An 18185-nucleotide genomic window follows, 5' to 3' on the forward strand; every position below is an offset into this window, starting at 1 on the left:
ATCCTTGAGTTTGAACTTGGTGTTCGTTATAAACAATCCATGCCTAGCATATCCCTAGAATATCCCTAGATCACACAAGCTTCTCTGCCATGGCAAGACCCCTGATCCAGGAAGGGTGGTCCCACCATATTTAATGTTATTTTAAAATAATTTCATGAATCTTCAGAGTATATATGGACCATTCTACCAAAGTAGAAAATATATTTAAACCTTATGTATTTACATTGATTGTTATGATCTATTTAAATTAAATATGTAAAATCTATATTTTTCATTTAAAAGATACTTTGATTTATTTTAAAATGAAATCAAGTTGAAAATGGTTTGCCGTGTTTTCAGGTCACTACAGAAACACAGTTTTAGTCCAGAGGTGCAGATTTAATTTAGGCACACTCTTACGTTTTAGAGCAGGATGTGAGGCTGCATCTCTGTCCCTCATGGCCACATAGAGAGAGCAGAAAATGTGTCCCAATGCCTGAAATCAGTGTGTAACATTAAGAACTGTCATTACTGAAACACACATTTTCTTCAAATGAGTTTTTAATTACCTTTGTGGTTGACTCAGAAGATATGTTTGATAGTCATGTACTGGCTAGCATTTCTGACTGATGCTTAGAATTGGTTAAAATTGTCACTACAGCAAAGATTTGGTACAATTTCAGTAATGATAATAATAATAATCAATTTTATTTGTTACACACTTTACATTTTAAGCAAATCTACAATACTGTCATAAACATTTTGTCACTGATAAAACAGCCTGAAATTCTTTGTTCTGATAAAGAAAATATAATTAAAGTATAATTTCACTTAAAGCAAAAGAATTTTAGTCTAAAGTCCAAATTGGATTTTCAGCACTGAATGAGTTCAGTAGAATGACGCTTAAACATTTGTTGACTTTGAACAGAGAAACCAAAAGCTACAGTGAACGTCCAGCCAGCTGGTCATGTGTTCATCAGAGAGAGAGTCACTCTGACATGTGGAATAGAAAGTGGAGATGACTGGAATTATGAATGGTATAAGAATAATAATCTTCTCAGAGATGCTCAAAGGAAGAAATATGAAATCTCTAATGTTGATCAGACTCATGCAGGTGATTATACCTGTAAGGGAACACAGTCAACAGGCCGAATCTACACACACACCAGTGCAGCTGTTACACTGACTGTATCAGGTGAGTGTGGCGTCTTTCTCACTGTATTTCTATCATTAAGAGTTTAAAGTGTAGACGTGCTTTGCAACTATAAAAACATCATCCTGAACTAAACTTGTCAGCAATTTTCTCTTTATTATATAAAGTTTCTCAGAAGCCTTAATGAGTTCATGTACAGTGCTGAGCCAAAGTCAGAGACCACCCTTCATTATTTAGTCTCCAGTCAAAACCATAAAACAGAAATAAAGCAGTTCTACAAGTTGGTCATTTTTCTGCACTGTAAAAAACAGAAACGTCCACACATTCCTGAGTTTTCTAGCTTTTCACTTGACAGTTACAGATCATTTAGAAAATCATGATAAAAGATCTTCTCATGGTCTGCACTAATTAACCAACTGCAAAAGTCTCATCTCCCTTTGTTATTGTTTCTATGTCCATCAAACTTTCAGCTCAGGCTGCTTTGTAGCAGACTAGAAATTTCAGTAGTTCAGTATTTTTACAGGAGGTCTTTCAGGGGTCTTTAAAGAAGCAGTACAAAGAATGGCCTGTTAGTGTGCTTTAATATTTATCTTTACACACAATATTTTAATGATGAATGTGAGCACTGAACAGTCCTGTTTAATTAATAACTGTCAGCAGCCGAGTTATCACAATCTGTCCAGTTAGTTAACTGACCTTCATATTGCTTTATAACGTCTTTCTCCTCAAACGTCATATTAAAGTGATTTTTAGCAAATACAGTAATCTAGATCAGGTTCAGCATAATTCTGTCTGTTAATGGTTTTAACACTGAGCTGTGAGTGAATCTCCCACAGTGTTTAAGCCAAAACCTTTCCAGCTTCACTGAAATTGAACAAAACTCTTAAACATACCGTATTTTCCAACATACCAGGTTACATTATGTAAGCCTAGCCTTAAAAACTAGGAATATCGGAAATCATACCAGTATCAGCAGGTATTCACTTAAAAAATCCTATATAGGCAATGGAACAGGATTGGACAGATATTTCAAAACAATATTGTTTGTTGTGGTTGGTTAGTGTAGTGGGTAACTCCTCTGCCTTCTACACTGTAGACTGGGGTTCAATCCCCGACCAGGGTAAGCACCCTACACTATACCAATAAGGGTCCTTGGGCAAGACTCCTAACACCACCTTGGCCTACCTGTGTACAATGATCAAATTGTAAGTCGCTCTGGATAAGAGCGTCAGATAAATGTAATGTAATGTAAGCTTCATGAATGATATAAAAACGACACCAACATCCAGATCATTAGGACACGTTTGTCAGGCATCATCTGTTCCTCAGTTACACTTTTCCATAATTTCTTGGCCTAATAACACTTTTCTTTTGATCTTCACACTGTTTCCTCTCTAATGATGACTGAAACAGAGGTGTGAAGGTACCATGTGTGGATGACCTTAATAAATTACATTTTCCAAATTATGATGATAAATTTGTTGCATTAGAAACATTTCAGTCTTGATGGAGATGTTTATTCTCATGTGTCTCATCATGAGTAACTCAACTATCTGTTTTACCTTAAACATTAAACCAACGTGAAAGTTCCATCTCTAAATAACATGAAGCTGAAAGTCTAAATTCTATCAGCTGAACTTTGTTCTTCATCAACAGTAAAAGTCAAACCTACAATCACCTCAAACCCTGAAGGAGCTGCACTGACAGGAAACACAGTGACTCTGTACTGTAAACTCCATCAGTCTGCTGGATGGACGTTTTACTGGTCCAAACACACACAGAGCTCTGAGAAGGAGACCATCACCAACGTCTACACCATCAGCTCAGTTAGTCTCTCTGATGGAGGTCAGTACTGGTGCAGAGCTGGCAGAGGAAACCCAGTCTACTACACACACTACAGTGATGCACTCTGGGTAAACGTTACTGGTGAGTAAGAGATTTTCACTCAGTGATATTTTATAGTGCTGAGGGTTCTTTGCTTCAGATCTGTACAAATGTTTCTAGACATCCTTCCTTAATGTCTGAAAGTGTATAAGAGTCAAAAAGCTGTTACTGAGAAAAGCACATGAACAAAAAAGAAGAAAGTTTGCAGTTTTTGTGGAGGATCAGTGCAGATTTGCATTGGTGGATTAAAGGCTTCATAAAAACAAGAAGTTCAAACAAATTTAATTCATCATGCAACCCCCTCAGCAGGAGCTTCACTAGACGTTTATGAATGGGAAGGGCTAAGCCTGGTGTGGGGAGGCATGGTCCCCCAGGTCATGAAAATGTCTGTTCATGATGAACTTTAATAGGAGGAACAGCCAGGAACTGTATGATAACTGGTTATTTGGTCAAAGTTTCACACAGTAGATTTGCCTCTTTGTAATTTATATTAAGCACAAAGTTATTATGACTAAAATACTTTAACCACTTAAAACAGATCAAACTTAATAAAGAAGTAAAGCATGATCTCTGATCTTTGCACAGTACTGTCTATTAAATGATGAGCAAAATTCATCTTTTAATCTCAAAACTTCGGCTCTCATTTTAATAACAGTGTTGAACTGTGATTTACTTACAGACAGCACTAAAGCTGTGGTGTCCATAAAGCCTGATAAGCAGGTGTTTAAAGGAGAGACGGTCACTCTGAGATGTGACATACAGGCAGGAGGAGACACTGAGTGGACTTACAGCTGGTATAAAGATGACCATCTGTCCTCAAACAGAAGAACACAGGAGTTCACAGTCAGCTCTGTTACAGAGTCTAACGGTGGTAAATACACCTGCAGAGGACACAGAACACATGACTTTCAGAGCTCAGAGATCAGTGATGCTGTTACCCTGACTGTGTCTGGTGAGTCTGTGAGTTTGTTTTAATATTCTCATTAATTCTACTGTATGTAATGATCTCATCACTGTGTAGAAACTTGATTTAGTCTATGATATTCTCCATGTTCTCTCTGTCAGATGTAGCTCAGGCAGTATTGAGTGTGTCTGCACAGAGCTGGCTGACTGAAGGAGAGTCAATGACTCTAAGCTGTGAGGTTACAGGCTCCTCTAAAGGCTGGACATTCAGCTGGTACAGAGCTGCTCTCTACAGACAAGGCTTAGAACAAATAAGAGACGTTCATGGCAAAGTTCTGTATCATGTAGAGCTCCTGTCAGACAGCAGAAGAGAAGCTGGAGGCTCCTACACTCTCAGTCCTGCTGCTGTAAATCACACAGGAGTTTATGTGTGCAGAGCAGAGAGAGGAGTACCAGCCTATCAGACACAGTACAGCACTGTGCAGACACTGTGGATCACTGGTGAGGAAATATAGAAGTGAATATTTATATATATACTTACATTTAAGAACATATCCAGCATCATGCTCCATGTGTATCTTGTGTGGATGTTCAGGTTCATCTCCTCCAGCCTCTCTGATCATCAGTCCCAGCAGAACTCAACACTTTAGTGCTGGCTCTCTCTCACTGAGCTGTGAGGGACAGAGTGACTCTACTGGATGGAGAGTGAGGCGATACACACACAGTGGGGAGGTGTCAGATTGTTCATCAGTTACAGGATCTACATGCAGCATCAGCTCCCTCCACACATCCCTCACTGGAGTTTACTGGTGTCAGTCTGAGTCTGGAGGAGGAAGCGATCCTCTCAACATCACAGTGCACAGTCAGTCTCTGTTACTCTTACCAATAACGGGTTCAATACAGAAATATTTTAAAAGCTATTTAATGAATTAATTGTTAAAAATGTAAATACTTCCATACTAGATTAACACTTCAGTATAGGAGGATGTTATAAAGACCTTATTACATCTTAACAAACCTACAGCTGATCATTAACTGGCTGCTCATCACTACTTTATTATGCAGTAACTGAAGTGATTCAAGATCATTTTTATTTGTGTATTATTCATCATTTAGTGCCACAGCTCTCAAAATGTATTTATTTTATTTTTTAAATGTTTCACTTTTGTGTGTCTGTATTATATTTTACCTATTAACTGCTTTGTTTACAATTTAAAGCAACTGTCAGCCCAAAATAATTGTAAATTCTATAAATAATCTTGTGTATTGTTGTTACTAGTGATGGGTCTATTTATTGTACTTATTGTAACATTAATAATGTTATAATTATGTAATAATTACTAATGAACTCTTAATTAAATACCTAAGTAGTTACATTTTGTCCCATCAGAGTTGATTATTTTTATTGTTTCTTATCAAAACAGGACTTTAGTGTTTCCTTTTGATTCTTAGTGAATTACCAACCTGATCTCGAACTCTAAAGTGCAGTTTCTAGTTCAAATGTAAATCTAAGAAGTTTTTACTTCACTCTGTATCACTTTCTCTCTCCTACAGGTGGTGATGTGATTCTGGACATTCCTGTCCATCCTGTGTCTGAGGGAGATTCTCTGACTCTCCGCTGTTTATTTCGCTCCACAAAGCCCTCAAACCTCACAGCTGATTTCTATAAAGATGGATCACTGCTCCAGACCCAGACGACAGGAGAGATGATCATCCGTACTGTCTCAAAGTCAGATGAAGGTCTCTACCACTGTAAACACCCAGAGAGAGGAGAGTCACCACAGTGCTGGCTCTCAGTCAGAGGTGAGAACAGTTTCATGTTGTCTGTTTCATTCTGTAACTCTATAGATCACAAACTGTAATAATTCATTGTTTCTTCTGCAGCTTCAGGTTCTGGTGTAACAGTAGTAGTAATAGTCGGAGTGTCAGTGGGACTGAGTCTAACCTTGCTCCTCATCATCATACTGGGCCTGATTTGCTGCTACAAGAAGAGCAAAGGTTTGAAGACACACTTCCTCTGTCCTGTATGAGTTTGTGCAGCTGAGTAAAGACAGATTTCTGTGAGCTGAGCTGTTTGTACTGGCGCTGATATAGAAGTATAGTTTGAATCTCTTATTCAAATATGTTTCTCTGTCTCCCTCTACTGGAAATCAGCAGAACACCAATCAAAGCCAGAGTCTGTCAGGGTCTGGGGGGGTCTCTCTCAGGAAACCCACCACTGCAGGCTGCTCAGTTTGCATGACTAACATAATCACTAGCATTTAGTTTTTATAGCAGTTACACTGTTTCAGTAAAAGATCTCATTCACTCTGTAATAAGCAGTGATCACATTTATGGATTACTGATTTCATATTTAACAGGAATGTGACTAAATTTCCTCTTGTTCATTAATACTTGTTTATAAGTGAGGCATCTGTGATGATGTGAGAACACAGTGGCGTCTCTGATGAGTAACTTCTTCTGTTCCAGGTGATTCTGCAGCTCAGCCCAGTGATGACACTTACGCTGAGATTATGACTACAAACAGCTACAGAGGAAGCGGTAAGAACTGCATCTCTACAGTAACAGATATATTTTCTCTTTAACTGTCTTTGATATAATCTAAATTATTTCTGTATCAGATGAAGCAGTGAGGAGAGTAAATGATGTGACTTATTCCCAAATTGAGATGAAACATTTCAACTACCACAGTGAAGGTATGAATGACCTCATGTACTTTAATGTTCTTCAAAACATCTCAGCACCTAGTACATCTCATTGTACATCATACTTTTCCACTGAGAGAAACTAATTTAAGGTTCACAGCTGGACCTTAAAACCACTGCTGTTCCTTTAAGGGAACGTTTACATTGTTCGTACCTTGATTAATGAAAATGTTCCTGCACAGAACCTTTATTTCTAACAGTGTAGTTACTGTGAGTGTAAGTCTATTTCAGAGGGTCTGAGCTCTCTCTGGTTCCTCTTTGTGTTTTAATATCATGTCCTCCTGTTTGAAACTACATTGTGAACACGACACTTGACCGACTTTCTACCTCTAATCTGGCGACGTGTCTCAGGAGATACGCACTTTTTTAAAGTCGCTGATTAAAACCAGGAACACTATCAGACCATGTTTCCTTCATCAGCCTGTTTAGACAACAGTCATGATTAGTTTCATTAGTTTATGTTACTGTTTAATACAAAATTACTTTAATTAATAAATAATCACCTACCACCTGTCAAACACACTAAAATATAAAAGTCATTAGGTGCTTTTCTCTTGTAGGTCTGTGAAGAAAACTGCTGCTGCTGCTGTCGCAGGACAGAAAGTAAGCATTTCCAGAAACTCCTGGTTGGGTTTTAAGGAGTGCAGACAGACGAGGATCTGAACACATTTAGACTGTCAGAATCATCTTTAATATCTGTATATCTTACAGTAACAAACGCTCTGTTAGTGTTTTATACTGAGGAAGAGAGAAGAGTCACTTTTTCTCGTTGGTGTATTAATGTACTTTTCTAACTCTGACTCTGAGTTCAGGAATAATCAGATATTCTGAACTCGGCTTTGATGATAATATCTGGGTGTATTAGCTAGTAAAATGAGTTAGTTAGCTAGTAGAGTGTAATCTGAAACTGTACCCTCAATATCTGTACCATATATATCTATCAATATACCATCTGTCTCTGCTCAGGAACTTTTATTTGCTGTACAGTTTCCTCTCATCTGTTTTTGCACTGCTTTTAGCTCAGTTATTTTATTTTATTAGATTGTTATTTTGCAGGACGTGCTACACTGCAGTCTTCTTAAATGGAGTTTAATACTCTCTGTTATGAGTAATAATACACTGTACACCTACAGACAGTATTTATCATAGCAATATTAAACGTAATATTAAGACATACTAGCACAATGTCAGACATAATAATGTAAGACAGTCACACAATGAGTTTTGATGCTTAATGTACTTGAATTTTTTTTCATTTTAGATATTTTATTTTAACTAAATCATATTCATATATATAATGATGAAATACAGTGTGGTCATTTGTTCTGATCTTGTCATTCTTAGTGTTTTCTAACCTGTTGATCTTTTATAAAGCAGTTAAAGTTTCATTTATAGTCATGTTATGTTTTATGAAATTAAACATTATTTTGTTTTCTTTAATTAGCTTAAGAAATCCGTCAGTGTAATAAAAGCTATATTATTATTCATTTTGCTAATGTCTGGAATTAACACAAATAAACATTTTCTAAGCACAGCACCCCTTATGTTCTGTTCTTTATTTAGAGACAGATATTAGCTTTGATCAAGCATTAATTTTCCCAGGGGAAACTTCAAGCCTTCTAGGCCCTCAGAAAAGGCCTAATGATTTCTGGGAACTGAAAAGTGTTACAGTTGTTGTGTTTAAACTCTGTAAGTATGATAGTAATTCTCTTATTTTAATGTTGAGGTTTGCTCAGAAACAAAGGATTAAAATCTTAAAACAGAAAATTACATTTTGTTCTCTATTATGAAAGTTCTGTCTAAGCCCAGCTCATCACACAGCATTTTACCATCACTGCACTAAACTAAACCCAGAACCAGACCACAAAACCCATAATAGCTCACACACAGCTTGACATGTACACAGAGGAACCTGCTCGTGGACCCTAGGGCTACTGGTAGTCATGGACCCTATAAGCCGGTTAAAATTCCATGAAATCAGAATCACAACTGAGTTCCCTCTTAACTGATGTGGACAAATTACACCAGATTTATTATCAAACACCAGACAAAATGCAGCATCACAAACTCGAGACCTTTGTTTTTAATGAAGGTGGTCACACCACCATGAGAATTCTCAGCTATTCATCACCTCACTATTACTGCATTAACACAAACCACCGACCACATCACTAAAAGCCATAATCGATTATATGAGGCTTGATATTTCTAAAAATGTGAAAAAACTCATTAGACTGTGAAAGGGTGAGTTGTAGTCTTGTCAAAATGCTGTTTTAAACAGTTATTATTTAGCAGCAGACAGAAAACCTCACTCACACATATACAAAACTGTGGGAACATCTCACTGATCATATATATTTATAGTATATGAGTAGAATGTTTGTGCACTTTATCCACCAAACTCAGTCTCAGAGGCCTGAGAACAGAGAGGAGTTAGAGACGTGTTTGTGGTCTTGTGACTTTTATTCTGGTAAAACTGCAGTAATGACAACATCAACCACATAAGAACTGAAGCCTAATGATGTTTTTAGGTCACACTCACTGCATCTTTTACAAGCTATAAATTCCTATTTATTACAAGATAATCTTTTATTCACGTATTTACAATCATACTGATCTTCATCTTTCAGGCTCTCGACATGTCCGTCCTTACAATCTAAGTAGTCTTGTAATGCTGGGTCTCTCTGCTTTGGTGTCTGGACTGAACTTTTCCCTGGACTCTGCACTGCAGTCAGTTCTCACGCTCAGTTCTTTCCCCTGTGGTCTGAAGACTCGTATCTTCAGGTGTTATTTACTTCACACCTTTCTGCTCTCATTCATACTTCATTTATTCACAGATGTGCCAGTTACCCACTAATACCACCTCCCCCACACCCACCACAACAGACGCTGATGTTTGAACTTTACGCTGGTAACAGTTTGACTTTTCCACTGTGCACTAGTTCATTTCAGATGAGTTTGAGCCCAGAGAATTCAGCAGCCTTTCAGATGTTGCTGAGAAATGACTTCCACGGTGCACAGTACAGTCTAAACTTGCATTTGCTGATGCAGCGATAGACGATGCACATTAAAAATCAGTCTGTCAATGTTTTTCTGTTGTATTTTATTGCAGGAATCAATTTCATATGTTAAAAACATATGAAATACAGGTCAAAGCAGATTTAAAGGTCAGCTCCTTAGTATTTTACAGAAGGACTTGGGTTTGTAAGATTCAGGCTGAGCACAAAAAACATAAAGGCAGAACACAAGATCTCTCTCTCTCTCTCTCTCTCTCTCTCTCTCTCTCTGTCTCTCTCTCTCTTTCTCCCTCTCTCTCTCTCTCTGTCTCTCTCTCACTCTCTGTCTCTCTCTGTCTCTCTCTCTCTCTCTCTCTCTCTCTCTCTTTCTCTCTCTCTCTCTGTCTATCTCTCTCTGTCTCTCTCTCTCTCTCTCTCTCTCTCTCTCTCTCTTTCTCCCTCTCTCTCTCTCTCTCTCTCTTTGTCTCTCTCTCTCCCTCTCTCTCTCCCTCTCTCTCTCTCTGTCTCTCTCTCTCTCTTTCTCCCTATCTCTCTGTCTCTCTCTCTCTCTCTGTCTCTCTCTCTCCCTCTCTCTCTCTCCCTCTCTCGCTCTCTCTCTCTCTCTCTGTCTCTCTCTCTCTCTCTCTTTCTCCCTATCTCTCTGTCTCTCTCTCTCTCTCTGTCTCTCTCTCTCCCTCTCTCTCTCTCTCTCTGTCTCTCTCTCTCCCTCTCTCTCTCTCTCTCTCTCTCCCTCTCTCTCTCTCTCTCTCTCTCTCTCTCTCTCTCTCTCTGAGTAAAGGGGAGGTGTTCAGGTCCTTGTTCAGTCAGTCATTACTGGGGCAGTATGGAGCTCAGTCTGCTCTCTCTGATGCTCTGTAAGTAAAGATTATCTTTATATTGTTGTTGCTTATTTGTATTTAAATATGTATTTTGTAGTGTAACTGTACTGTAATTGTTCTGTACAGCTTTGTTCCACATTTCATAGTGTAGTTTACATTCCGGGTTAAAAGAATGAGATAAAATCCACGCATGTAAAGAAGGTGTTTGTGACTCTTTCCACAAAAGCAGTATAGTTTTCTGAGCTACTAGTGCAGGACAGAAAATCAATGTAGCTGAGACGTCACATACAAGTGTGCACTATAAACCATTAGTCTTGAAGTTAGCGGTATGTTAACATTAATAATTATTATTACCATTAATAATTAGCATATTAAGATTATAATCCTCCTCCAGTAAAGAATAATGCTAAATGTTGTGAAACACATGGTAACAGAGAAAAGGTCCAGTGATTTATTGATGTTGGTGAAAATGGACACTAGTTGGTCAGAGCAGTGCTTTAGGGAAGGATGGAGAGACGCCGTCTGGACCTGGAGCTTTTCTTACTTTGCGTCTGCTGAAAACGTTTAAGGTCCTGCTGTTTAATGTGACTGAGACTGTGCTGAGAAAGACAGAAAGCTGTGTGCAGGACATTTTAACAGTGATTTAATAAAGATCCAAAACATTTCCTTCTCTTGTGGCACACATGACGTGCTGTACTTGAACATGTGGTCAGTTAGATTTGCGCTGGTAAAGAAAACTCTCTGTGAGAGCAGAACAGTTTACAGTTAATGTAAAGTGACTCTAGATGAGGAGTGAGTGGTTTTAACAGCACTACGACATTTTTACTCCAGCGCTTGTTGATGTAGAAGCTGATTCCTCTGGTTTTGCTGCTGAGCTGTGCGTCTCTGTCTGCTCTGCGCAGCTGGACGCCTGGAGGAGCAGCACAATGTCTGGGGTCAGATCAGACAGACAGGTCTCTGTGAAGCAGAGGGCAGATATGGTTCAGAAGTCCTTGTTGGTTTGGTTAAGCAGAAGTAATTCTTCCGAATTTGTTGTGTAGAGATCACAGACTGGGGAGAAATAAAGACAGTAAACGTGTATGAAACTCACGCTGCCTCGGCCTTAACAGTGCGCGACTCTTCTACCTCTCCTTCACCTCCTAGCTGGGTTGAACAGAGACAGATCGAATCATCAAACTCTTTCACTTCACTCATCAGTTTTACAGTGTAGTGAATATTTCACACTAATGCATCGTGTTCTCTGTGTCTCTCCTACTTTAGTGCTGATCCACTGTGGACAAACTCAAGGTGAACCATTACATGAAAATCTACTGTAGTGTTTTATTTGTGTTCATGGAAATTTACATATAATTCCATTCCTTTAATAAATGACTTTGACAGACAGCCCAATTCAGTAAAATCATACATGATAACACATTCACTGTAAATGAGAGATCAGCACATTCATTAATTAATTTAGACTTTTAAATAATGACTTATTATTGTAGATTAAAGTCCAATCTGGCTGCACTGAAACATTCATAGAACACAGACACATTAAACTCATTAGGCTCATTGTGTTTAAGATGATTAAACTACTTCTTATACTGAGAAAAGCAGCTCTGCTCATCATTTCACACCAACAGAACAATTTAAACTGACAGTGGATCCTCAGAGCTCAGTCTACACTGGAGACGCAGTTACTCTGAGCTGTGAGCTGCCGCAGGGTGATGGATGGGAGATTTACTGGAGGAAAAAAAGTCAGTATTTAAAACATTTAGATCGTCTGAAAACAATCAGTGTTACAGAGTCTGATCCAGGAGAAGCAGAGTACGACTGTGTAGCGGTGAAAGATTTACAGACTATATTTCACAGTGATAAAGTCAAGATTACAGTGAGAGGTATGTCATGCTTTCTGTTTGCTTTTACAAATTACTTCAATTTAGAATAAGTGGAAGAACAAATCACTCATTCCACTACATCCATGAAGATTTAGAATTTAATGAATGTTCAGTAAGTAGATATTTTAAAAGGATTTATCATCTTTGAACAGAGAGACCAAAAGCTACAGTGAACGTCCAGCCAGCTGGTCATGTGTTCATCAGAGAGAGAGTCACTCTGACATGTGAAATAGAAAGTGGAGATGACTGGAATTATGAATGGTATAAGAATAATAATCTTCTCAGAGATGCTCAAAGGAAGAAATATGAAATCTCTAATGTTGATCAGACTCATGCAGGTGATTATACCTGTAAGGGAACACAGTCAACAGGCCGAATCTACACACACACCAGTGCAGCTGTTACACTGACTGTATCAGGTGAGTGTGGCGTCTTTCTCACTTTGTAATTATGAAGAGTTTAAAGAGCTGCATTACTACTAAATATCATTCTGTTGAATTGTGATAATACAGCATTTATAACAACTATAATAATAATAACAATACTACTACTACTAATAATAATTATACTAATGTCAATGGAATTTATTATTACTTTTTTTGTAAAATGTCATGTTAGCTCAGTTATTTGGAGTTCAGCTGTGAAATTGAGCAGAAAAATTGTTTTCTATGTAAATCCATAACATGAGCAGTCAGAGCCTCAGTGAGCTGCACGGCTGAACACAGCCTGGATTCCTGGATTTCTTTATAGGCGCGGTCATAATGTGGTTACAGCTTTCGTTTATGGGGAAAATAAATTATTTAAAATGAAAACCCTCCATAATTATCTCATCATATCTCTAAATACATGTATATATGGACCATCCTACTGACATAGCTCGAAACACAGCTCTACAGTAAAACATTACTACCACTACTATTTGTACTGATAATAATAATAATAATAATATAAAATAAAAAGAAGAAGAAGAGGAGGAAGAAGAAGAAGAAGCAGAAGAAGAAGAGGAAGAAGAAGAAGAAGCAGAAGATGAAGAGGAAGGAGAAGAAGAAGAAGAGGAAGAAGAAGAAGAAGAGGAAGAAGAGGAAGGAGAGGAAGAAGGAGAAGGAGAAGAAGAAGAAGAGGAAGAAGAAGAAGAAGAAGAAGAAGAGGAAGCAGAAGAAGAAGAAATAACATGTAGATCTTAGATATTTACAGGGAATATTGATGATCTATTTAAACCAAATCTATTCATTAAGACAGAAATAATCTCAATACATACAAAATCATCATTTATACTGTACTGTCTATCAGCCGGTGTCTGTCCCAAATCCAAAGCCCTAAATTTCACCTTGTGGAAATGTAGTTTACTTTTTTCTTATTCTTAATGTAAATTGTCATTTTTAAGATGTTTTTGACTCATTTTATTAATTTTAAAGTGAAGCTGGAAGACTGAGATTCATCATAAGAGTAAGTTTGAATTAAAAACTGGTGCTCCACACGTCACGTCACTACAGAAACACAGGTTTAGGTAATAGGCAGAACCTTATTTTAGCCACACGCCTACATTTGATAGACGCAAATAAGACTGAATGTCTCTTGCGATCATGCGTTTGAATAAAATAAACATAATTAAGCTGTAGGGTCACTCAAATCAAAGGAAATCAGTCTAAAGTATGAGTCAGTTAAAAGTCCATGCAGTATCATAAGCAGTGAAAATACTCAGAACAACGTTAGAAAACTACGTCTTGTTCAGGATCCAGAGGTTTGGTCCTCCAGAGAAAGTTTCAGTGATTTAAATGAAAATTAAGCATTATGGTGAATTCAGAGAATAAACATAATGAAACAATAATTGCTGTAGATCATGGGTGTCGTGAACTTCCACCCTTGAGAGTTCAGGTCCAACACACCTGGCTTTAATATTCAAATGTCTATGAAAGCCTTCATTAAGTATGTTAGACAGGGGCTGGAGTTAAACTCTCACGGATGGCAGATCTCCAGGGCCAGGATTAGACGCTGGACATCCTGTTCTACAGTAATTGTTTCTAGTGTTTTATTCTCTGAGTGCACCATGTATTTTATATCACATGATATACAGTTTTAAAGCGTGGAATCACATCTTATTGTAAAGAAGAATAATATTGTATTATATACAGTGCAGTGTAAAAGTCACAGGCATCAGAGAAAATGATATGGCGTGTTATTTGGGTGGTAAGTGTTTGTTTTCCCCAAATCACTAACAGTAGGATAAATACAGTTAAACAAATGACCCGTCAGTTATGACATGATGTGTTAACTGGACTATTTTTCAGATCTCTCCTGCAGGAAGTCCAGTATTTACCATTACCTTCCAGTACCCTGTTTATCTAATCAGTCTGTCCTTAGGTTAAATCAGGTGCTGCTGAAGGAATTTAAGAAACCCACACAATGACTGAAGTGCAGCAAGAAGTCAAGCATCAGATTTCTTTTACATCAAACCTGCACAACAACCAACTTCACAGCCAAACAATGTTATTTTACAGCACTTGTCCTGTTTTTTTCTTTACTTGCATTCATGCCAATGTTATATAACAAACCAGTCATAGTTAATCTAAGAAACATTTAGTATGAGGTGCTAAAAGGTGGAAGAGCCTTAAGAGCTTCAGCTCATCTGACATGTAATAAGGAATAAACATGAGGAAGGACCTGCTAATTAATTTAGTTGGATCAGGTTTGCTGGGAGTAGTGAAAACAGCAATGTGTGCAGGGTAGGTGGTTCTCCAGAAGCAGAGATGAGAACCGCAGGTGTACAAGATTAAAATCAGTGACATATTCAGCAATCAAAAAAGTGAAGTTGATTGAAAAGCGACAAATTTGTTTGTTAGTAAATTATGTGTTGGTGGTGATGAAGGACTGGAAAGGGGCACTTAAGAGGAAACTGTGTATAAACTTGTGTGACAGTTTTGGACACATTTATAAAGGTTTGTTGGAGTTTGTCTAAAGCCAGAAAGTGGAAGACGCAGAAGAGATATAGTGATTGACTTAGAAACACATCAGGAATAAAATTCTCTCTGTAAACTAACAGAGAGAATGTTTTTAAATGCTGTCATGCGTTTTCAGAGAGAGTGAATAAGTTTTAAAAGTGTTTGTCATCTTTGAACAGAGAGACCAAAAGCTACAGTGAACGTCCAGCCAGCTGGTCATGTGTTCATCAGAGAGAGAGTCACTCTGACATGTGAAATAGAAAGTGGAGATGACTGGAATTATGAATGGTATAAGAATAATAATCTTCTCAGAGATGCTCAAAGGAAGAAATATGAAATCTCTAATGTTGATCAGACTCATGCAGGTGATTATACCTGTAAGGGAACACAGTCAACAGGCCGAATCTACACACACACCAGTGCAGCTGTTACACTGACTGTATCAGGTGAGTGTGGCATCTTTCTCATTGTATTTCTATCATTAAAGCTGCACTAGAGCCCAACTGATAAATTGGCAATATGAGTGGCAGATAAATTGCTACTGGCATTTATAGCAGCTGGTTAATGGCAATTAAAAAAGAAACGGCGATGCAGAAGACAGATCCTTCAGCCATGTTAGTATTGTTTTTGCTTAGTTTGTCCATCAGAGTCCATCTGTTCCCTGTTGGCAACACACACGTGTTTGTAATGTCACAAGTCACAACAATTAGCTGCCCCGAGTCGAGCTGATACTTTACCCTGAAGGATTTTATCAGCATTCATGGTCAAAGTTGATATTTGTCACATGAAATACTTAAAGAGTCATAAAATATCCCCATCACGTCTCCTCTTAGCCTAAATAAGCCTGGCAGCGTTCATGTCTGCCATTCCTGTTTGAGAGCCGGTCCTGTCAGGCTCACATCACAATCAGTCCACCTTTAACATTACAGTAGTTGAGCAGTGAGAAGTTCAGGCTAAGCTATTGATTTATTTATGAAACAGTGAGGCAGTTCTGGTGATTAAACAAGCAGGTGCTTCTTTTCTTCCTGGCTCTTCACTTCTAAAAACTGTCTGGCTGCATCACTTACAGCAGCTTATAACGCTGTTTACCAGTGGAAAACAACTAACATTAATGACGGGCTAAACTACAGCGTTTAACTTATTCTACCTAAACTATGAAGCTGAACTCAGTTTCTTATTGGGATTTTCCTGTTCCACCTTAAATGGTGCAGCAGTGACATTCTGGCTCCTGTCTGCCGTGTAACTTCTGCACCAGAGGGGCCACGAAAATGACTGTAAGCTGAACTGTTGTTTGAATATAACTGGTAGCCAAACAAACTTTTCTACACTAGTTTCTCTTTCGAATGTGTAGTGTGTGCTTTAATGGCTCTATGTTGTTAGAGCGCAGAGTGCATTGATATGCTGTGAGACCGTATTCATGTCTAAAGAAGGAGTTCAGGTTTAGCTGTGAGTAACACGTCATGTTCGGTTAATCATTCAGTTCTTTATACAATAATACCCTGCATGATTATTTGTGTTCGTAACACTCTGTTGGGGAGTGAAATCCCAAAAGTTCCATGTTTATTTTTAAGCTGCATTATGTTATGTTAATGACGACTCTTATATAACTACAGATAAATGTCAGAGAAAGTCTTCATTTGTGTTCTGTATTCCTGAAGACAGTAAAACAATACTGGCATTAGACATGTCACGGTTTTAAATCCTCACATTTATAAATCCGCAGATCGGTATTGGTCTTACAATCCTATACTGGTTGGGCCCTAAGCTGCACTACGTAAGATTTTTTAAAAAAAGTGGTAACTGAAAACAAACCCTATAAAATATGATGTGTGTGCTGCTGAAAAAATTTCTTGATTGGTTTTAAAAATGGGTTAAATCAATTTCTATCAACTTAATTTGTTTTCGTTACATGTAAAAGAGCCAGTTCTATGTTTACTGTAATAGAAAGTAAATGGTTTTGAATGCAGTCGTGTATGTTAGACATTACATACAATACAAACCTACCTGTAATTTCTCAACAGAGAGACCAAAAGCTACAGTGAACGTCCAGCCAGCTGGTCATGTGTTCATCAGAGAGAGAGTCACTCTGACATGTGAAATAGAAAGTGGAGATGACTGGAATTATGAATGGTATAAGAATAATAATCTTCTCAGAGATGCTCAAAGGAAGAAATATGAAATCTCTAATGTTGATCAGACTCATGCAGGTGATTATACCTGTAAGGGAACACAGTCAACAGGCCGAATCTACACACACACCAGTGCAGCTGCTACACTGACTGTATCAGGTGAGTGTGGCGTCTTTCTCACTGTATTTATATCATTAAAGCTGCACAATGTAAAATTTTATTGAAGTAGCAGGAGAAAAAAAGCCCTTAAAAATGTTGTTTGTGTGCTGCTGTGAGTCGCCTATAAAGGCTAAAATAATAATAAAGTCTGAGGGGTCGGGAAGCATTTTGCATTTGTAGGATTTTGCAGCCTGTCAAACATCTGTACCTATTAATGTCTTACAGTTCAAAAAAGTCTTGTTTGATGTTTAGGTCTCAAATGTAAAACTGACATTACAGTGATGAAGATAGGTTGACAACAGTGCAACCCCAGCTCCAAAAAAGTTGGGACGCTGTGCAAAATGTAAATAAAAACCAAATGTAATGATGTGCAAATCATTTAATCCCTATATTGAATTGAAAATACTACAAAAACAACGTATCAAATGCTGAAAATATAATATTTTTTTCTTATAATACAATATACATTTTATTTCTATCATTAAGTGTTTAAAGTACATTATAACTGTAAAACTATCATCCAGTACTATATATCAGCAAATGTCTCTTTACAAATCATGCACGATCATATGACCATAACGTTTGACTAGAAGCTATTCATTATTTGTGTAGGGAAAAA

The 18185-nt window shown here is 37.7% G+C and overlaps 1 protein-coding gene across 1 annotated transcript in view; it reads left to right on the forward strand.

Moving 5' to 3' along the window:
• Positions 1–1131: 1131 nt before the first annotated feature.
• Positions 1132–18185, forward strand: part of LOC108416068 (Fc receptor-like protein 3) — a gene marked incomplete at its 5' end in the record, with an annotated part of 98649 nt that continues 81595 nt past the window's right edge. The window contains 9 exons of the mRNA XM_037536217.1: positions 1132–1174; positions 2789–3058; positions 3696–3968; positions 4082–4420; positions 4515–4781; positions 5474–5722; positions 5804–5917; positions 6389–6460; positions 6541–6557. Coding sequence (XP_037392114.1) covers positions 1132–1174; positions 2789–3058; positions 3696–3968; positions 4082–4420; positions 4515–4781; positions 5474–5722; positions 5804–5917; positions 6389–6460; positions 6541–6557 — 1644 coding nt within the window. The remainder of the gene's footprint in view (positions 1175–2788; positions 3059–3695; positions 3969–4081; positions 4421–4514; positions 4782–5473; positions 5723–5803; positions 5918–6388; positions 6461–6540; positions 6558–18185) is intronic.

The sequence above is a fragment of the Pygocentrus nattereri genome, chromosome 29 (genome assembly GCF_015220715.1).
Source record: "Pygocentrus nattereri isolate fPygNat1 chromosome 29, fPygNat1.pri, whole genome shotgun sequence".
NCBI classification, from domain to species: Eukaryota; Metazoa; Chordata; class Actinopteri; order Characiformes; family Serrasalmidae; genus Pygocentrus; species Pygocentrus nattereri.